Below are 15,524 nucleotides of genomic sequence, written 5' to 3'. Positions count from 1 at the left end.
GCGCATATAGATTTTTCTGGCTATGGATGAACCTAGATATTGATACACGAGTCTAAATGACACAGAAAATCTGCAGAAAGTAAAGACAAGGAACCCAGCCCACAGAAAACTTCATCAACCATTCTATGCTGAAACAGCAGGTTTACCTCTCCTGCACCAAAGAGAAGAAAAGTGTGATCAGCTAATGTCCCTCCAGTCAACTTCATAGCAGCAAGTATACCTCCAAGAACCACAGCAGATGTTCCCTACAAACATGGCATTCCAAATGATTCGTATAAACGCAAGCAAATGCAGGGAAAAAAAAAAGATTAACTTGGGAACTTCTGTAGCACCTATGTTTTTAAGGGGACTTCTAACTATATCTATACTATACTATTATTATGAGTGTTGCTTAGGGAATTTCCGAACCTCTCTCCCCCCCCCCCTCTCTGACACTACAACTAGCAATATAACACACGCACACACACACACACTCTCTCTCTCTCTCTCTCTCTCTCTCTCTCTCAAGTAGAGAGCTCTCCTCTCTTCCTATTTATCTCACACATCTCCTTGTTTTTCATAACCAGTGATTTATATTATATCAAAAGATTACAAGATTACATGAAGTCACATGACTAAAAGAGTACAAAAGTCACAGCAAAGAAGCAACAAAAATTGCCGTATGCCAAGGGACCAAGTCCTCCCTGGAAAGAAGATTAGTGTGCTGCACAAGATCACCTCACACCTCTCTCTCTCTCTCTCTCTCTCTCTCTAGGGTTGCAAAAATATTAAAGACAACATGCAAGGGGGGTTTGGACGACATAAGGTCCCTCATAAGAGCCAAGATAAAAGAGAGGTGTGTATCAATACAAAACAATATATTGCAGGATATGAATGCACAGATGAAAGCAAGCGTAAGTGAGTGGGAAAATGGGAAATATAGTGACATAAAGGCAGAATTACAGGCTGAAATGGCAAATAATGAGGTGCAAGTGGATACAGCTTGGAAAAAAAAATGGAAATGCTAAGAAAGCACACTGATACATGCATAACAGCCAAAGACAAAGAAATCACTGAATTACAATCTCAGCTAGATGCTTGTAAGAAAGACATGGTAGCATATAAGGAGAAACTTGATACACAGAAGCCAAGGCCAATGGCACCCACATTGTAAAAAGAGATGGAATGTCTTAAGAAGCACATGCATACATGGGCCGACGTAGTTGAAGGGGCAAGAAAGAAGGTAGAAACAATGGAACATGTCACTAAAGAAAATGCTCAATGGATTGAAATTGCAAAGAAAAACAAAGGAGGGCATGCAAGTAAAGTGGAAGTGGTGAATGCTACCATAGAGGAAGAAGCAAGATGGAAAATCCAAGCACTCCGACTTCGTGTAGTATGATGAGCTGAAAAGGAAACCCCACAAGAAGATACAATAGCCTTGAGTGAGAAAATGGGAGCAAAAGAGACATCCATTCTAGATGCATGGAGAGCGTGAGATCCAATAGACAACTGTGGGTGTATCCTTATGCTTAAGTTTGAAAAGCATTCCTCAAAAAACGTGGGACCCTCCAGGGAGGCAAAATATACCTTGATGAGGATTTAACGCCCACTCAGCTAGAACATAGAAAAGCCAGCATGCCCAAGATATTGGAGGCATGTAAGGAGGGAAAATATGTAGCATACAGAGATGGTAGGGTGATTATTGCAAAACATCAATCACATTGACAGTGCGCTACCTATGAGACAATTAGGATGTCAGTATGGAATTGCAATGGAGCACTATGGTTGGAAGCTGGGTATTTTGAGGATAGTTTTAGAAAAATAGACAGTCTGTCATGGGGACGTGAAATTTTAAGATGCTTTAATCTTACCAATAACATTTGATTGAGTTATTAATCAATTGTGCAAGGTTGTTCAACACACGTGATGCACATGGCAATTATTTCATGGTAACAAGCCAAGGACCTCAGGATGCAGTGGGTGTCAAAGGCAAATGTTGTAATAAGTTATGCCCAATGAGTATTAGGTGGTACCCGATGCTTAAGAGAGGGAGACTAGAAGCTCCTACCGTCACGTTGCTGCGCTGCGCTACGCCCATCGCCTATGTTTCCCCTCGCCAACTGTCTGCGGCTCGTCCAGCACCATCCCCGTCTCCCTCGCCACTGCCCTGCCGGCCGAGTACTAGCCACAGATGCCCCCGCCGGCCTTGATCCCAACCTTGATCCCGCCTACTCCCCCCCCCCCCCCCCCCAAGCGACATCTCCGCCTGGCCTTGATCCCCCCCGCCTGGCCACCTGCCCACCCCACCCCCCCCCCGGCCCCCCGGGCCGGGCCACCTGCATGCCACCCTATGACAGCCGCCCCCCCGGTTGCACCCTCCCTCTACAACACCCTCCCCCCCTCCCTTGGTAGCACAACAGCGAGAATAATAGGTTCTTAGCAAGAACACGCAATGGAAACCAGTGGTCAGACGCTAGTGCATTCTACGAGTGCCCCCCAATCAAACACCTTGCGCATCGTCCTATATAAGGAACAGCTCTTAGCTGTCCGTGCCAAAGAGCTGGAGCTTAAAGAAACACGATCTTCGATCAGGTAGTAGGGCATTCCCCATCCAGGGCCCAGCTTCGGGATTGGCTTCACTCCACGCTACGCATCGGCACAGCGCAGATAGCGGAGGCATTTCTAATGGGTCAAGGGATCTTCATGGTACGACTTACCTCTGCGGACGCAACACGTGAGCTACTGGCTAGCTCACCCTATGCCTCCACGAGGGGGATCATACATATCATCCCCTGGTACAATGGCTTCACAGTGGAGGCATTCATGCTCCACAACAGTTTCCTTAGACACTCAGTCACCCTACTATTCCCCGGACTGTGATAGAGTAGAGTATCGCCAGCTTGTGGAAGACTTCGAACGGCTCTTCGGTAAAATCCTTTCCGCCTCTTTCGCGGATGCAGTGACAGCCACATAAGTCCCAAAGGTACCAGTTGGAGTGAAAGAGACAAAGAATATACCACAGTTTCTAGAGGTTGAGGTAGGCGAACACTCCTTCAAGCAGCACGTGATTGTGACTAGGTAGCCAAGGTAGTGTCTACATTGCCATGACTTTGGGCATATGGCAGTAGAGTGCACACGCTTCGGAGCTAAGGTGGCTTCGCCGACAAGCCCACAGGTGGATGCGGATGGCTTTTCACGGCTCCAGAGACGACAGAGAGGGAGACGGCAGGGGGGCTGCAGCCATTCCCTTAGACACGACCACGGCAACAGGGTACAAGAGGGTGAGCGTCACCCCATCAGCAGAGCACCGTACAGCGCCCCTGCCACCCGGCGGACTACAAGCCCACACATACACCCCCCACGGAGGCGTCACAGGCTGCCTCACTTGACAGCGCACCCCCCTCCCCCCCCTGACCCTAGTCCACAGCCCCCCCCTCCAGAGCTACCTGGCCCCCCCTCCACACCTACCAGGTGCATCCGACCACCCCACCATCCCTAGATCCCCCCGTTCCCCACCCTGACCCCTGCTATCCCACCCCCTTGATCCCCACCCAGCAGAAGTGACCAACCCCCCACCCATCCACTTGCCGCTAGTCTTGCCCCTCTTCCCCCACCCACAAAGCCACTAGTTCTTCCGTTCATTCTGCCCGACACACTTTCCCAAGATAGGCACAGCTGCTACCACAGGAGTTTTTTCGCAATGGGCCGTGGTCTTACTTGAGCGTTGCAGAGCGCAGAGAATTCCCAGTACCCGTGGAGGTGGGAATCTTCGTGGTACACAAGTCGAGGAGCGGTAAGGTCCACCTACTAGCACCACCGGATGGACGAAACTACGCATTCTTTCTCCAGACCTCTCACAAAGGAGACTAGACGACATCTCACATTGAGAAGGCAAAGAGCCAGGCGGAAACCACATCTCCCAATGGATGGGAGAAGGTGGACTGACACTTTTCTCCCAGCAATGGCCCAGTTGCATGATGGACATTAACTAGTGGGGGCTGGGGCCGACGTCCCTCATTTCAGCATTATCTTTCGAGCCCCTCCGCAGTGGAGAGCACCGATGGATATGATAGAGTGGCCCTTGGTACAGGCAGCCCGTTTCTAGCACTGTACAGAGTCTCGCCTCTCAGCATGGTTGATAGATGCCCTGGTGGTTCAACCAGGCGCATCCATCACCCCCATGGTCCGCCTGAGGGCCACCATGGGGGAATGAAGTTCACCTTCCACGCTAGCAGTGAAGCGTACACGCATGCCTCATAGTTCCTCTTCTTTGTCAGCAACTTCCACACCGAACAGATGCTTGTTCGGTCAGCGACAGGTTTCCCCATGAGTTTACACCTTGCATCCTGGAATGTGAATAGCCTCCACTATAGTGGGGCATCTACGAAATTGATTATCTGGCAGGAGCTGCGGCCGGCCCTTGCCGGATGGATCGACATCCTACTTCTACAAGAGCAAAAGCTCACTCGCGCCCAGGCCCAACGGGTAGGGAAGGTACTACCGGGCAGCTCACACACTTACTGGGAGCACACCATCAGTGCCCATGGTAGAAGTGGGGGTGTTTGCACCTCTATTGGCCCGAGTCTCACGGCTTGTGTACGAGACCACGGGACAATCGTGGCAAGGAGGGTTCTATGAATCAGATTGGATATTGGGGACTTCTACCTAGGAGTCTTCAATGTCTATGCCCCATTGAGGTTAGGGCACGCAACACATTTTGGGTGGAGATCGCGGAAGGACTCCCAGAGGTGGACTCCTAGATTGTCGGAGGAGACTTCAACAACTGGAGGCTTTAAAGGACCGGCAGGGCAGAGGTAAAAACTACCAAGGCATGGCTAGGGAGGAGCAGGAGGCTTGGGAGGTCTTTTTATTGGCAGTAGGAGCACGCGATGCATGGAGAGAGACAACCTTCCACAGGAGGGAGAGGTCATTGGACTTCTCTTGGGGTTACAAGTGGCTAGGTGGAGTCCTACTAGAGCGGTTGGACAGATTCTATGTAGGAGAGTGGGGATGATCTCGTGCAGGCCATGTTGGGCAGTTGGCAGGAACCACGTTGTCTGATCATTGCCCGGTTCTCCTAACACTTGATCCCCGAGCATCTGCCCTAGACACACAATCTTGTCGAATCCCTGATGCAATCTACAAGAGGGAAGAGGTGGAGTCAGATTGAGTAGATCTGGACTAGGGAGTGTGCCGACCAGATCGAAGAAGAGGTTGCAGAGATCCTGGCCACGTTGAGCAGCATCTGCGAAGAGGTAGCCCTACAGGCCAGGCAGCAGTGCTAGAAGAAGGAGAGAGCACTATGGGGAGACCTAGCAGCCACGCAGGGATTATTACAGGAGACACCATGGGATCCCATCCTCCATGCATAGGAGGTGCGTGCACGAGCAGCCATCGCCAGTCTAGAGGACAGGCCCTCGGAGTTCTCATTCCGCACCTCAGCAACCTTCTGAGCGTGGATGTGCAAGGAGTTCTTTCACGCACACCAGCCCCACACCTCAGGAGATCAGATACGTAGCCTTCCGGATCCGTATGGGAGGATTCGCTCTAGCCTAGATGAGGTGATGGAGATTCCCACCGACTATTGCAGATGCCTTTTCTAGCAGGAGGAAGCCTCAGCCAAAGAAGAGCATTGCAAACAGCAGGTCTGGGATCACATCCCGTCCCACAGAGGAGATGGGATGCTCCCTCCTAGCCCCCTTCACAGAGAAGGGACTAGAGGAGCCTTTCCATACCCAAGACGGGCAGAAATGCCCCAGAGAGGATGGCCTCTCTAAGGCCTTCTTCACTACCTACTGGGAGGTGGTGAAGGACCCCTGATGGCCTTCAAGGCGATTTCCATTTCAGGACAGATGCCAGGGAGTTTCTCGGCAAGCCTCATCAATCTTCTTCCCAAAGGGAGAGACCGGTTGGAACTTTCCAAGTGGAGACTGATCACCTTATTGTCAGTGGCTTATAAGGCACTGGCAAAGATGATTGGTAGGAGACTACGCCCCATGCTTCCAGACATTATTCATGATACACAGACAAGCTTTGTCCAAGATAGGAGCATCCTAGACAATGTATTCACCTTCTTTGAGGTGACAGAGTGGGCTCAATACAGTGGGCAGAGACTGGCCATACTACTCTTGGATTTCGAGAAAGCTTATGATAGGGTGGACTGGGATTTCCTAGAGGGCACCATGGTGAGATTGGGTCTCCCCCAAGCTTGGATTCACGGGGTCTCCGCACTTTACAGATCAGCCACCAACAGGGTTCTCATAGGCGGTAGAAGAGGGGAGGAGTTTCGGAGGGAGAGATCAGTCTGAAAGGGCTGCTCCCTGGCCCCATACCTGTTCCTACTCTTTGCAGAGGTGATGTCTCACTTCCTCAAGTCACACATGAGCGGATTACATGGCCTCCGACTTCCAATGAGAGAGGAGACTAAGTTGCTAGACTCGGAGTATACAGATGATACAACACTCTACACAGAGGACGATGAGTTGATGCTGGAGAGAGTGAAGCTGGCTCTTGAGATGTCCTATTCTACAGCGAGAGCAAAAATCAAGTGGTGAAAGTCAGTTGGTTTCCTCACAAACCTGGACTCTAGCACGGAGTGGGGTGTCCTCCTGGGATTTAGATAGGTGAGCAAATGGCAGATCGTCCATTACCTAAGGTTCCAAGTGGGACTCGACATCACTCTCGCCCGGTAATTTCTTACAATCCTCCATTCTATCCGAAGGAAGCTGACCTACTGGACAATTCGTCTCTCACTAGCAGGCCGAGCCCTGGTAGTTAACCAAGTCCTCCTAGTGACGGCCTGGTACATCGCCTCATGTTGGTGCTTCTCCTCATCTTGCGTAGTGCAGCTCCACCGCCTAGTGCGGAATTTCCTTTGGTTCAGGTCAAATGGCTCCGGGGATTCTACGGCCAAGGTGGCGTGGGCGACCATCATACATTGGTCAAAGGGAGGGATTTGGATCATAGACCTAGAGTATTGGAGTATGGCCCTCTTGCACCAACTAGTTGTCCGCAGCCTCACACTAGTAGGACAGACCTAGAAGGTCCTATTGCAAGAGGATCTTCAGGCTTGTAGACCGAGGCTTGGTGGTGAGTGGAGGCCGTCCCTGAGATGGATCTTGACGTCAACCCAGATCATCCCCCCCGATCACTCTTCCTACACAATTTGCTCCGCATGTGGCAGGGACTCCGTAAGGCAACAGCTGTGCCCGTCTTGGGAAAGTGTGACGGGTGGCAAGGGCAGATGAGCTGGTGGCAGTGTGGGAGGGGGAGAACTACTAGTGCGAGGAGGATGTAAGCATGTGTGGCTCATCACCTCTTGAGTGGGAGGAGCGGGGGTGGGTCTGGGGGTGATCACCTGAACCGAGGGCGGATCCGGGGGGGAGGTGGGGGGTGCTTGGCAAGGTGGGTGGTGGGGGGAAAGAAGATCGAGGAATCGTGGGATGGTCGGAGGTACATGGTGGGTGTTGTGGGGGGGGGGGGGGGGGGGGGGGGGGGGCTGGTGGCCCTGGAAGGGGGACGGGGGATAGGTCCGGGTCACTAGGGGAGGCATGGGAGGTGGCGGGGGGAGGGTGTAGGGGGTGTAGGGGGTGTGGGATCTCAAGTGAGGTAGTCTGTGGCTCAGGTGGTGGGTATGGGGGGCTACGGTCCTGCCAAATGGGGCGGGCAGTGGGGGCTACCGAGTGCTCTGCCGGGGGGGCGTTGGTTGCCCTCCTACTCCCTACTGTCAAGGCTACATCTACGGAGCTGGTTGCGGGCCCCCTTGTTGTCTCCCTGTTTGTCATCTCTAGACCCGTGTGAAGCTGTCAACATCCACCTATGCGCCAATTGACGGAGCCGCCTTGGCTCCAAAGCGCGTACAATCTGTTGCCCGGTGCCCAAAGTCATGGCAGCGCAGGCACTATCCCGGTTGCCTGATCACTGTGACCTACTACCTAAAGGAGTGATATTACATACGGGACTGTCTTTTGTCTTCTGCTGGTGATACCCATTCAGCTCTAGCGAAACGAGCACGAGAGAGATCTCTTTTATTTACCACCCACCCACACCTAGGAAGTTGCTGGCTCAAACGAAATCATGACTCCCCTGCCAGCCATCAACTTCAGGTGAGTTATACTATTTTTAAACTCACTTACTTCCTAGGCTCCCCTTGACCGCGTTCAGACGCCCAAGGCCCCGGACGGTCATCTCTCGCGCTTGTTTCCCAACAAGTTACACAATAAATGTAACATTTCCTCTCCCTTAAGATTCAGTTTCATCCTCGAAAGCGATACTTAGAAGGTCCAACTGTAAATTGGGAAACCTTTTCCCCAAAGTACTCGCTCCTATGTTGAGCTTTCTTCTAAACAATCTTTCCATTTCACCAGATATTCTTGATAAATAGTATCCCTTGTTCGTCTGTTACGAGCATTTAAAATTCTTTCTGGTTCATGTGGAATAAATTGGTCACCTAATAGCTCCTCAATGTTATCATTTAAGATTAGATTATCCATATCACCCAGCTTCTTTCTTAGCTTACATGGAAAACTGGATGTGTTCTAGTACCAACAGGCAGTTGGAGCTTGTAACCTATTTTCCCACCCTCTTTAAGTATTGTGAAAAGACCACAATACCTGGGTGAAAGCTTTGGACATCGTCCCGTTTTCATGGTTTTAGTTTGTTCAGGCACACCTTAAGATAGACCAATTCCCCTTCCTTCGGTGAGGATTTGCATAAGCTCTAGCTCGATTTTGAGCTTTGTTAATATTTTCTTGAGCAAATTTTAACATACTATTCATATCCTCCAAAAAATCCTTTGTTGCTTGAACCTTTTCCTTGTGCAGTCCTACTGCATGAGGAGCTCTGTGCTAAAACCCATACATTAGCATAAATGAACTATATCCAGTGGAAGAGTGCTTGGCACTATTATATGCAAACTCGGCTATCGGTAAATACTCTTCCCAATTAGTTTGCCTTTTACTTACATATGCTCTCAACATATCTTCAAGGATTTGGTTAACCCTTTCAGTTTGCCCATCATTTTGCGGGTGCTCCGCCGTGCTCATGCTAAGTTTAGTATCCAACTTCCTAAATACAGCGCGCCAAAATTGACTATCAAATTTTCTATCCTGATCAGAAATTATATTTGCCGGAAGGCCATACAATCAATATATGTTCTCTATGAGCAATCTAGCCAATTCTAGTGTTTTAACATCAGTTGAAGTTGGAATAAACCTAGCCATTTTGGTTAACCTATCCACAATCACCCACACAGAATCGTGCCCCCTTTGTGTCCTGGGTAATGCGACAATAAAGTCCCGAAGGAATCTCTAATGGGTGGAGAAGTCCTCCCATTTTCAATCTTTCAGCTTTATTAACCTAGCATTTATTACATTTGACCACATAGTCAAGGACGTCCTTATTCATTCTAGGCCAATAGAACTAGCTTTTAATAAGACTATAAGTCTTATTAGCTCCTGGATGTCCTGCACTAGGGGTATCATGACACTCAAATAGTATTTGGCGCCTTATTTCTTTATCTTTCGGGACACATACCCTACCCTTGTAGAGTAAATAACCATTATCAATGGTAAAATTCTTCCACTTGAATCCCATTTGAGCAACCCCTGATGTTCCATTTCCTTGTTGAACATCCTCAGATGTCCCTTCCTCAGTGAAGGCCCTTCCATTTGGATCCCCATTTTCTATTGCTTCCCATATATTGGAATATGCCGGATCAACCTAGCATTTCCCGTTTAAGGATTCAAGCAAATCGGAAGTGAACTAAGTAAAACTCAATTCATTTATGATAGGCATTTTGCTGAGTGCATCAGCCGCTATATTATACTTTCCTTTTCTATATCTTATCTCATAGTCGAATTCTTGGAGGATTTCGGCCCATCTAGCTTTACGCCCTTGTAGATCCAGTTGGTCATTAAGCCACTGAATGCTTTCATGATCCGACAAGATCAAAAGTTTGGCACCTTAAAGATAGTGTCTCCATTTCTTTATTGCATGTACTATTGCATACAGCTCCCTCTCATAAACAGAATAATTCCATTTTGCACAGTCTAATTTCTTGCTTTCAAAAGCAACCGGTCGACCCTCTTGTAATAGGACCACGCCTACTGCCTTGTCACTAGCATCAGCCTCAACCACGAATGGTTTATTGGGATCCACAATTAATAGTACTGGAGCTATAGCAATAGCTACCTTAAGTTTTTGAAAACTTTCATTTTGGTTTGTTCCCCAATTAAAGCTCTCTTCCATTTCCCTTTAAGTTGGTCCGTCATTGGAACAACTATCCCGGCATAATCTCGAATGAATCTACGATAAAATCCAGATAAACCTAGGAAGATCTGCAGCTCTTCCAGGTTCCTTGGAGATGGCCATTCAATAATTGCCCTTACTTTTTCTGGAGCCATCTTGATTCCCTCTTTCAAGATAATATGCCCCAAATATTTGACCTCTTGTGTGAAGAATTCACATTTAGTTTTCTTCGCATAAAGGGAATGGGTTCTTAACAGTTGGAATACTAACCATAAGTATTCCAAAAAGATAGTCCAGTATTACATGCGGGACTGTCTTTTTTGTCTTTTGAATTCTTGGTGTTGTGTTTCACTTAGCCTGTAAGGTGGTTTAGAAACAAGGTGTGTATCCCTATCTATGTCAATTGGGTGATTTACATCACCCCTATCTGGTGGAAGGCCACTTGGTAAATCAAAAGGAAACACATCTTTAAATTCATCTAACAGACCACTTAATTCATTATCTACATTCAACTCACAAACATAAGAAAATTGTTGCTCTATATTACAAAAAGTAAAAGTTTCCAGTACATGAAGGGACCATAACATATATACCTCACAAGATTCCTTCTTTATCAGCTTCTGAACTTCAAGGGAACACATCAAAGGGTTATCAGATAAATCATATTCACCTTGAATCACAAAAGTCTTACCATCCCTTTCAAATTCCAATGTATTATGATGATAACTACGCTTTAAGGATGGTTCCAATCCCCATAGCCACTCCCTCCCTAAAGCAATATCGGCTCTTTCCATATTCATAATTTGGAAATCAAGCTTATCTTTATATCATTGGATCTCGATTTCCAAATTGGATACTATTGTATCCCATATTTTATTATCTTGACCTTGTATCATACAAACAACATATTGATGCTCACTCTGTTGTTGGGGAAGTTTCAACTTTTTGACAAATGCATAATTTATGAAGTTGTGGGTGGCAAAGTCATCAATCATGACTCTAACCCTCTTTCCAGCTATCAATCCATGCACTCTAACTAAATCATGTGGCCCAAAGGTAGGTTGCCACATAGAAGTTGATATACAACACCTATGTTGTGCATCCTTGTGCAAGACCTCTAAAGATTTATACTTTTCATGCCCCTTTAATTCTAGGGTCTGCACTACATGGATTTTTTTCTCTTTTTCCTTGCCCTTGTCCTTATCCTTTCCTTTATCTTCCCCCTTCTTTCTTTGAGGGCAATTCCAAGAAGCATGGTTAGGGGACAGGCAATTGAAACGCAACCTTTCTTTTTTGGCTTTATCAAAGTCATATTGACTTAACTTCGGCCTTACATATTGTTTCTTTTCAAAGGGTTATTTCTTACCCTTAAGGAATGGCATTTTCCTTTTGGATTTGCCTACAAATTTTGAGGCCTCAAATTCCTTAGTCTTGGCCTCCGTGTCAGTGAGAATAGTAAGTGCACCTGGACGCGTATTATCTTCACTGATTAATGCAAATTTAATTGCCTCTTCAAGCGTCTTAGGTGAACTCCTTTTCACTTTCTTTTTATAGACCTTATCTAGTCCCCTTATGAACCCTCGTCTTTTGAAATTCATCTATTCCTTCCAATTTGAGGATTATCTCACGATACTCCTCGAGATATGTTAGCAAAGGTCTTCCCTTTTGTCTAACAAAATCCCAATCTTCCCAATTTCTTTCCATTTCATTCTCAAGAAGGAATTCTTTCAAAAAGACTGATTCAAATTGAGCCCAAGTTTCAGGTATTTTATTTGCCTCCTTTAAAGTTCTCCACCATTTATATGCTTTCGGCCCCAAGGTTAGACTGGCCTCCAACGCTTGGAGATGTGGTGGAGTATTCTTAAGTTTGTCCAAATCCTCGCATTTTTGGAGGAAGCTAAAGATAGTGTCTTTATTTCTGTCATTTTCCTCCCCATGAAACTGAGGGGGTTTCGTATCTTTGAACACTGGGTTATCCCTCAATTTTTGATGGGGTTCCCTAGGATCTCACATAGTCACATCTACATCTTTTGATGAAGATGGAATATTTGAGATCTCTACCTTACCTTTATCTCTTTTTAGTAATAAAGCTAATTGGGATTTTATTTCGGTGAGTGCTTGAGTTAGCAACTCCATTTGAACCCCCTGTGCTTGCATATGAGCAGTTAAATCATCAAATTGTTCTCGTGTAGCAAATAATTCTTCCCATTGTTCTTCTTGCATTTTAGTTTCATGGGGATCCACCATAGGGTGGTCCCTGAAACTAGAGGCTTCCATTGCCCCCTCTCTCCCTTTTTCCCCCATCTATACACTGGAATGGGAAAGAAAATATAGAAATTTGCAGACAAAGGTGGGGTGCTTCCCTGATTACAAAGGTAGGACAGATGTCGATGGCCTTTATAAGTCAATGGTAGAAAAAACGTGAGGAACACTACGATTTTCCTCCAATCTGTAGTGGTTGTATACAGGTCGCTTGTAAACAACGCCTATCGGCAGGAGCGCTGGGTAAGGGTGTAATTAAACACCACAGTGAAGTCGCGTGGGAACAAGGCCGTGGCCAGAGTGATAATTAATGTGGCATGTGTTGATGCAGAACATGGCCATAATGACTGAAGACAGGACATTGCCCGATTGCAGTCGTCACCAACACAGGATGTGGTCGAACTGGCTCTGATACCAGTATTACATACGGGACTGTCTTTTTTTTCTTCTGTTGGTGATACCCATTCAGCTCTACCGAAACAAACACGAGAGAGATCTCTTCCATTTACCACCCAGCCACACCTAGGAAGTTGCTGGCCCAAACGAAATCGTGACTCCCCTGCCAGCCTTCAACTTCAGGTGAGTTATACTATTTTTAAACTCACTTCCTAGGCTCCCCTTGACCCCGTTCGGACACCCAAGGTCCCCCGGACGGTCCTCTCTCGCGCTTGTTTCCCAACAAGTTACACAATAAATGTAACAAGTGACCTTCAACCTCTATCTCCAAGAACTTGGGAATACTCTTTGTGTCTTTCACGGCCACTTGTACCTTGGAAACTCTTGCAGCTGTGATAGCATCCGCAAAGGAGACAGGAAGAACTATGCCGAAGAGCCGACTAAAGTCCTCCACTAACTAGTGGTACTCTACCCCCAGACCGGGGAAAACTAAAGTGACTCAGTGTCTGATAAAACTGTTGTGGAGCTCAAATGACTCCATTGTGAAGCCGTTGTACCAAGGAACCATGTGAATGACCCCCTTCGTGGGGACATATGGCAAGCTTTCCACTAACGAGCTGCATTCGCATAGGTGAGACGAACCATGAAGATCCCATAGCCCATGAGGACTACCTCCATGATTTGCGCTGTGCCAATGCGCAATGTGGAGTGGAGTCAATCCCAAAGCTAGGCCCTCGCTGGAGAGTGTCCTATTACCTGACCAAACATCGTTGTTTCTTTAAGCTCTAGCTCTGTGGCACGGACGGCCAAGAGCTGTTCCTCAGAGAGGACAATGCGCAAGGTGTTTGACTGGGGGGCAATCGCAGAATGCACCAGCGTGCGACTAGAGGTTTCCATTGCGCTTCCCTACTGAGAACCTACCAAACACACTACTGTACTACTGGAGGGGGAAGTGTTGCTGCAAATGGAGGGAGCAACTGAGGGGGAAGGGCCATGGCAAGGAGAAAAAAGGGGGAGGGATTCTGTTTTCTGATACCGATAGAGGCGCCGAGTGCCACGGATGACGGCGTGGGAGGCCTATAGATACGTGGCCGCAGAGTGGAGGATATGGAAAAGAACGCGGGTGAGGTACCAGGGCGGGGGGAGTCGGGGGGGGAAAGGGGAGGGGGGGAGGGGGACCAGACGTGGGGCAGGTGACCAGGGCGTGGGGGAGGTGCAAGAGCGGGGGGGAGGGGGGGCAGCGTGATGGTGGGGGGGGAGGTACCATGCAAGGGAGGAGGTACCAGGCGGGAGCCACAGGGCCGGGTGGGGGGGGACACAGAGGGGGAGCAACGTTATGGCGAGGAGGGAGAAGCGCAGTGCGATAGCAGGGAGGGGGAGGCGTAGCTTGATGACGAGAAGGGAAGAGGGTAGTGCCATGGTGAGGAGGTAGGCGAAAGGGACGGGGGAGGTGCGATGGCACTAGCAGGGGCGCACTTCAATGGGGCCGAGGGCACCGGCGCATTGGTAGGAGCCCCCACATGACCATGGATACGTGATACTGAATCAAAAATGAAGGCATTCCGAGTACGCCATATATGCCACAGGGCTGTCCATCTAAGGAAATGGAAAAGGCAAGCAAAATCTGTGAAAAGAGGACGAAGAAGAAAGCTTTCCCATAATCCACGAACGACCTGATAGCTGGTGCTGAGTTGCCGCGGACCACACACAGGAAACAAAACTCCAAATCTATCTAGCAACAGGGCAATAGACAAAGAGATGAAGCAATGTTTCATAACATATAGTGCAGAATACACGACGACCAGTAGAGATATTGCGGGCATGCAACACATCGCCAGTTGAAAGACCCCCAATAAGCAGCCTCCACATGAACACTTTACCCTGATATGGAACCTTAGACTTCCAGAGCTCGATGAATCTTTCCTACAACTTCTTTTTACTATCCCGAATATGCCATTTATTTGCCTTTTCCGTGACCCATCCATTGGCCTCCACCATTTGATGATAAATCTGGTTAGCTGACCTTTTCTCAAAATCATTAGGAATCACAAACTTCCAATCACGCCAGGGAGACAATGGCTGCAATACTCGCAAAGGGGAAAACCTCAAAATCCTATCCTGTATAAATGACCAAATGTCACAATAACCTCGAGGTACCCGGAAGTGCTAACAGATACACCGAAAAGAATAAAGACAAGCCTGTCTAGGAATGACACCATCAAGGACTTTTTGCAACCCCAAACAAGCCATCCAATTAAACTTATCTCTATGCAAATCTTTATCAAGCCAATTCAACAACCTGGAAGTACCCAGCACTTCACCTTGCATCAAATTCTCCTCCTTATGAGAATCAAGGGACGCCAAACTGCAAAACGTAACATCGCCTGCCAATGAGAAAGGAGAAAAGACTAGGAGACCTTTACACGTCTTATGGAATTAAGCACATGCCACCAAGAAGCATGAATAACCATGCTACCATGAGAAATTCCAGTCTTTTCTATAAAACATTTTGCAATATCTGACCAGGGATGACTCTCTCTCTCGCCATCGCCTAGTCTCACCATCTCTCTCTCTCTATCTTGTCACTACCGCCAATCCCCCTTACAGCCCTCTCTCATCTCTCTCGCCATCACCTA

At 47.9% G+C, this 15,524-nt stretch overlaps 1 protein-coding gene across 4 annotated transcripts in view; it reads right to left on the bottom strand.

Annotated features, from left to right (window-relative positions):
• The window catches only part of LOC148036812 (NADP-dependent malic enzyme-like), a 214,256-nt gene that overhangs the window by 101,721 nt on the left and 97,011 nt on the right, over positions 1–15,524 (bottom strand). For 3 of the 4 annotated variants that reach the window (XM_087675709.1, XM_087675707.1, XM_087675708.1), the window contains exon 10: positions 147–245. The exons of the other annotated variant lie outside the window; for it this stretch is intronic. In XM_087675709.1, the coding sequence (XP_087531835.1) occupies positions 147–245 (99 nt within the window). The remainder of the gene's footprint in view (positions 1–146; positions 246–15,524) is intronic. 4 annotated transcript variants of the gene reach the window in all.

The sequence above is a fragment of the Lygodium microphyllum genome, chromosome 4 (genome assembly GCF_053477565.2).
Source record: "Lygodium microphyllum isolate KBCC chromosome 4, Lygodium_microphyllum_v1.1.10, whole genome shotgun sequence".
Classification (NCBI taxonomy): domain Eukaryota; kingdom Viridiplantae; phylum Streptophyta; class Polypodiopsida; order Schizaeales; family Lygodiaceae; genus Lygodium; species Lygodium microphyllum.
This window is presented reverse-complemented; position numbering and strand designations above follow the sequence as displayed.